Raw genomic sequence first — 5,651 nt, 5'->3', positions numbered from 1 at the left:
CCCACCCACATCCCTGCACCCTAGGGTTGCCAGGTCCCTCTTCACAACCAGCAGGAGATTTTTGGGGTGCAGCTCTGAGGAGGCCGGGGTTTGGGGAGGGGAGGGACTTCACTGCCATAGAGTCCAATGGCCAAAGCGGCCATTTTCTCCAGGTGAACTGATCTCTGTTGGCTGGAGACCACGTTGTAATAGCAGGAGATCTCCAGCTAATACCTGGTGGTTGGCAACCCTACCCCACCCAACTCTGCCAAAGTGACAGAAAACCAGGAGGAACTGGGCAGAGATGGGGGGAGCAGTGGGGAGGAAGAGGCCACAGCCCGGCCGTCTCCCGGCTTGGACTTTGGACGTGCAATGGATGCCACCGCTCTGGCCGCGCGGCCTCTCTTCCCTCTGTTGGGGTCTTCCTTTCTCCCTGTTGGTAGGATCTGGCCAGCCTGAGGGGAGGGGGGGCTACTGAAATGCCTGTCGGTACAGTTACAGAAAAATGCGTGGCGAGGAATATTTCCCGCCTCCCTACGAGAAACCCTTGCTGCTCCCCCTCTGCACCACTGCCACCAGCCGGCGCATTTGTAGCAGGTACTCAGAAGCCCTGAACCCGGTCGCCGGCCAGCTCTCCTTGAACGGCTCCCCCCACTTTCCTTCACGAGGGCCGCCGCCTTTGTCCGTCCGTCGCCTTGCGGCCCCGTTAAACCTTAGACTCGCTTTCCAAGCTGGCCAGGTTCCCGTTCCTCTCCTTGCTGCCTTCTTCCGCCTTCTCGGTGGCTTCCTCCACCTTTTCGTCCAGCCGGCTGGGGATGGACCAGTACAGGTGAGCATCCATACGGGCGGCTGCCTCGGCCAGTTCCCGGGCACTGCAGGTGGGGGTGGGCACCTCAAAGGTCTGATGGAAGCTGTTGTAGTCCACCTCATAGAAGCCGTCCTCAAGGGAGAGGACGGACATGAAGCGGTGGCCCCAGAGGACCTCGTCCACCAGGTAGGAGCTCCGAGCTTGGCACGTCATCCCTGGGAGAGCAGAAGAGAAGCCATAAGATGGGTGAGGGCAGAATCGCCACACTGGAGCTGGGGAGGGGGGCATTGCCGAGCTTTTTAACAACCCATTCATCACAAGAACCTCAGAAGAACCCGGCTGGATCCAGACAGTGAGGGTCTATCCAGCCCAGCATCCCGTCTCACACAGGGGCTAACCAGTTCCTCTGGAGGGCCAAAGAAACAGGGCACAGGGGCCTTCATAAGAACATCAGAAGAGTCCTGCTGGATCAGACCAGTGAGGGTCATAGAATCGTAGAATCATAGAGTTGGAAGGGACCACCAGGGTCATCTAGTCCAACCCCCTGCACAATGCAGGAAATTCACAACTACCTTCCCCCACACACACCCAGTGACCCCTACTCCATGCCCAGAAGATGGACAAGATGCCCTCCCTCTCATCATCTGCTTAAGGTCAAAAAATCAGCATTCCTGACAGATGGCCATCTAACCTCTGCTTAAAAACCTCCAGGGAAGGAAACCTATTACCACCTCCCGAGGAAGCCTGTTCCACTGAGGAACTGCTCTGTCAGAAAATTCTTCATAATGTCTAGATGGAAACTCTTTTGATTTAATTTCAACTCGTTGGTTCTGGTCCGACCTTCTGGGGCACAGGGGCTGAGACCTTCCCCTGATAAGAACGTAAGCAGAGCCCTGCTGGATCAGGCTAGTGAGGGTCTATCTAGCCCAGCATCCCGTCTCACACAGTGGCCAACCAGTTCCTCTGGAGGTGCAACAGCAGGGCACAGAGGCTGAGGCCTTCCCCTGATGTTGCCTTCTGGCACTGGGATTCAGAGGTTGACTGCCTCTGATCATGGAGGTTCCCTTTAGTCACCACGGCTTGTAGCCACCTATAAGCCCCTCCTCCATGAATCTACCTGACCAGCACCACCCCTTTTAAAAGAGTCTATGACCGTGGCTGCCACGGCCTCCACCCGCCTTGAATCCCACAGTTTAATTATTAATTGAAGAGACTCGCAAAGAAGAACTTCTTGCTGGATGTTGCCCTGTGCCAGATGGCGCCCTGGGCACCTCCACGCCCATCTCTTGAGCACGGCTTGGTGGGGAGGTTGGGGGGCTACCCCCTTCCCTGGCTTGCCTTATGAGCTCTGGGCTTGGAATGGGGGTATCCGAAGGGCCGTCTTCTCCCATATGTTCCTGCCCAGGAATTAAGGTCACAGGGAGAGGGGCCTCCTGGCTGTCCCGTCGACCAAAGAAGCTCGCCTGGTGGGCATACGAGAAAGGGCCTTTTCATTGGCAGCCCCACGGTTATGGAACAACTTCCCCAGGGAGGTACACCTGGCCACCTCAGTTTTTGATCTTTAGGAGGCAGTTGAAGATGGTTTTATGTAGGACTACATTTGGTGACGTTTACTCTTTTTTTGCCATCAAGCTGCAGCTGACGTCTGGCAGCCACCACAGGGTTTTCTAGGCAAGGCAAGAGACTCACGGAGATGGTTGCCTGCCTCTGCATAACGACCCTGGTATTCCTTCATGGTCTCCCATCCAAATCCTAACCAGGGGCAACCCTGCTTAGCTGCCGAGATCTGACAAAATTGGGCTGGCCCTGGCTAAGTTTACTGGCAGTCCTGAATTATGATCTTAAATTTTTCTTTGTATAGTTTTTATGTATTTTATTTTATGTATTTTCTTCTGGGCATGGAGTCGGGGGTCATTGGGGGGTGGGATGGGGAGGTAGTTGTGAATTTCCTGCATTGTGCAGGGGGTTGGACTAGATGACCCTGGTGGTCCCTTCCAACTCTGTGATTGTATGATCTATTGTATCAGTGTTGTAAGCCACCTTCAGATTTGTAAGGAAGAAAGGCAGCTAATAAATGCTTTCAATAGATAAATAGATAGACAGACAGACAGACAGGCAGGCAGGCAGGCAGGCAGGCAGGCAGGGAGTGGGGGAGGGAGGGAGGACGGGCCGGTGCCTGAAAATTAAGTTTACAAAATTGCTAGCTTTTAGTCAAATGGGATGGATGGAACCTCTCTGCTCAAGGGCAGCCTATCTCTGAGAGTCAGGCTGTCTCTATCATTCCCTACTCGTGTTCTTCCTGGGGGGGGGGGTCTTGCTTGGTGGTCCTTTGCTTGGATCCAGCAAGGCTGGTCTTCATTCTTGATTTGCAGCTCTGCTTGCCCCCCTTCTCTGGAAGAGGGTTAATCAGGTGGGAAGAATCACCCATAAGAAAACTGTCCCAGGTAGCAATAAAACCGGGTCAGCTTAGCAGCCACCTGGCAACCAGCCGGAAACCTGCCTGTGAGCTCAATGGTCCAGGGGCACAGAAATTAACAGCAGATTTCTAACATTGACAGACAGGCTGGGTAGGAAATGGAAAAATAAAAGGAGCCACCAAGACTGCCAAAAATGCTCAAACAGCCAACTGAAGGCTGGCACGGAGGCAGGTGGAGCTGAACGGAGGGGCCAGGCAGTCCTTCTGGTCTGCTCCTCCCTGGTTCTGGGTTCAGATCACTCTGTGTTCCTGTATCTGCATGTTCGTAGTGGGTGAAGGTGGAGCTGTTGGATGGCTTGCCTCTCTATCTCCCTACCCCAACCAGGGCTTGGAAACCGGCTAGCAAACAGCGCCCCAGACCCAGCTGGGGGCTGTGGAAGCAGGGAGTAGGGTTTACCAGGTCCCTCTTCACCATCGGTGAGAGGTTTTTGGGGCAGAGCCTGAGGAGGGTGAGGTTTGGGGAGGGGAGCTTGTTTACAACACAGATTTTGGCTGCTACACGAAGGAGAACTTGCAGCATATAATATATGAAGAAGCACTGTATAAAAGAATTATTTTATATTCAGTCTGTATTATGAGGTGTCATTTTGTAAGACTTTCATTAAAAATGTAATATGTACCTTGGCTGCCATTGTATTCATATATACAAATACATTGTGAGTCTTGATTATAAGTTCACACCAATAGTTGGGTACTTTTTATAGTTTGTTGGTCTGGTACAGTTAGTACCTGACTCCCTCCTTTTCATCATCATTCAGGTGGCAAAGAGGGACCTGGCAACCCTGTCTGCCTGAGACCCTGGAGACCCACTGCTAGTGTGAGTAGACAATACAGACTTTGACAAGCAGAAGGTCCCACATTCATTTCCTGGCAGTTGTGGTTCAGTGGCAGAACATCTGCTCGGCATGCAGAAGGTCCCAGGCTCAATCCCTGGCATCTCCGGTTAAAGAGACTAGGCAAGTAGGTGACGTGAAAGACCTCTGCCTGAGACCCTGGACAGCCGCTGCCGGTCTGAGCAGACAATACTGACTTGGATGGACCGAGGGTCTGATTCAGTATAAGGCTGCTCTGTGGGTTCATCTCAAGGCAGACCATGAAGCCCAAGGCCCCCGACCTCCCCCCCTGCCTACCTGTGGCCTCCACCATCCCTTCCAAGATGACCACGACCTCGAACTCGTCCTTCCTTAGCTGCTCCTTGGAGACCTCCCAGAAGGGGCTGTGCTCGTTGATCTCGTGGCTGATGATGAGGGGCGAGACCAGGAAGAGGCGGTCGTCGCCCGTCTCGAAGCCCACGTTGATGTCTGTCTGGTTGAGGGGGATGAACTCCCCTTCGTGTGTCTGCTTGGACATGATCAGCTTGGCCCGGATGGAGGCCTCTACGATGTGGGAGTTGCGCAGGTCGCCCACCCGGAACATGAGGCACAGGCGGTCGTCGCGCAGGGAGATCACGGCGTGCGAGGAGAAGACCAGCGTCTCCGCCCGCTTGTTGGGCTGGGAGATCTTGACAAACATGCAGCCCACCATGAAGGCGTTGACCATGGAGCCCAGGATGGCCTGCAGCAGCAGCAGGACGATGCCCTCGGGACACTGGTCTGTGATGACCCTGTGGCCGTAGCCGATCGTCGTCTCTGTCTCGATGGAGAAGAGGAAGGCGGAGACGAAGCCGTTCAGGTTCTTGACGCATGGGACCCACTCCTCCTCGCCCAGGTGGTCCAGGTCGCCCCGGCAGTAGGCAATAAACCACCAGATGAGGCCGAAGAAGAGCCAGGTGATGGCGTACGCCAGGATGAAGACCAGCAGGCTGAAGCGCCACTTCAGGTCCACCAAGGTGGTGAAGATGTCCGTCAGGTAGCGGTAGGTTTCGTGCACGTTGCCATGCTGTACGTTGCACTTGCCGTCTTTCTCCACGTATCGCTGCCGGCCCTTCTTCTTCTCCGGCTTCTCCGGCTCTGCGCCGAGGCGCCGCACAGCAGCCGGTTTGAGCTGGTGGGAAGAAAGGGGCGGCTTGGACTCGGACACCGGGGTCTCAGGGACGGTGGAAAATGCTGCATTCTCTTTGGCCATGTTAGCATCCAGGGGCCCAGAGCCCCCGAACCAGCTCCTGGTCGTCTGCAGGGAAACACAAATCAGAAGGAAAGTTACCATCGAGGCTGTCCTGGGGCAGCTTGCTGAGGCTTCCTCAGACAAAGGGGACCTTGAAGCAGCAGGCAGTGGAAGAGAGGAAGAGTAGCGAGCTGAGCAGGCACCGAAGGATGAATGTCCCCCGTGCCTACAACCACCCAGGGCAGGGGACTCACCTTGTGTCCAGCGGCAGCCCTCCACAGCCACTGGAACAGCGGCGCCAAAGGTGTAGAGCACTCCTACTCGAGCGTAGAAGGAGTGCTAGAT

General features: G+C 55.0%; 1 protein-coding gene across 1 annotated transcript; it reads right to left on the bottom strand.

The window, feature by feature from the left end:
• Positions 1–666: 666 nt before the first annotated feature.
• Positions 667–5,373, bottom strand: KCNJ9 (potassium inwardly rectifying channel subfamily J member 9). The gene is made up of 2 exons (XM_056852386.1): positions 4,394–5,373; positions 667–1,002 (listed from the first exon to the last, which is right to left on the bottom strand). The coding sequence occupies exons 1-2, from the start codon at positions 5,325–5,327 to the stop codon at positions 686–688; spliced, it is 1,251 nt and encodes a 416-aa protein (XP_056708364.1). The 5' UTR covers positions 5,328–5,373; the 3' UTR covers positions 667–685.
• Positions 5,374–5,651: the final 278 nt, after the last annotated feature.

The sequence above is a fragment of the Euleptes europaea genome, chromosome 7 (assembly GCF_029931775.1).
Source record: "Euleptes europaea isolate rEulEur1 chromosome 7, rEulEur1.hap1, whole genome shotgun sequence".
In the NCBI taxonomy this organism is placed as follows: domain Eukaryota; kingdom Metazoa; phylum Chordata; class Lepidosauria; order Squamata; family Sphaerodactylidae; genus Euleptes; species Euleptes europaea.
Note: the sequence above shows the minus strand (reverse complement) of the source record. Positions and strands in the feature narration are given on the sequence as shown.

Bases quoted from the DNA above. Each gene is read 5' to 3' on its own strand.
- KCNJ9 (XM_056852386.1), bottom strand. From the start codon at position 5,327: ATGGCCAAAGAGAATGCAGCATTTTCCACCGTCCCTGAGACCCCGGTG. The intron at 1,003-4,393 runs GTAGGCAGGGGG...CTGCTCTCCCAG, and splicing joins AGGGATGGTGGAGGCCACAG to GGATGACGTGCCAAGCTCGG.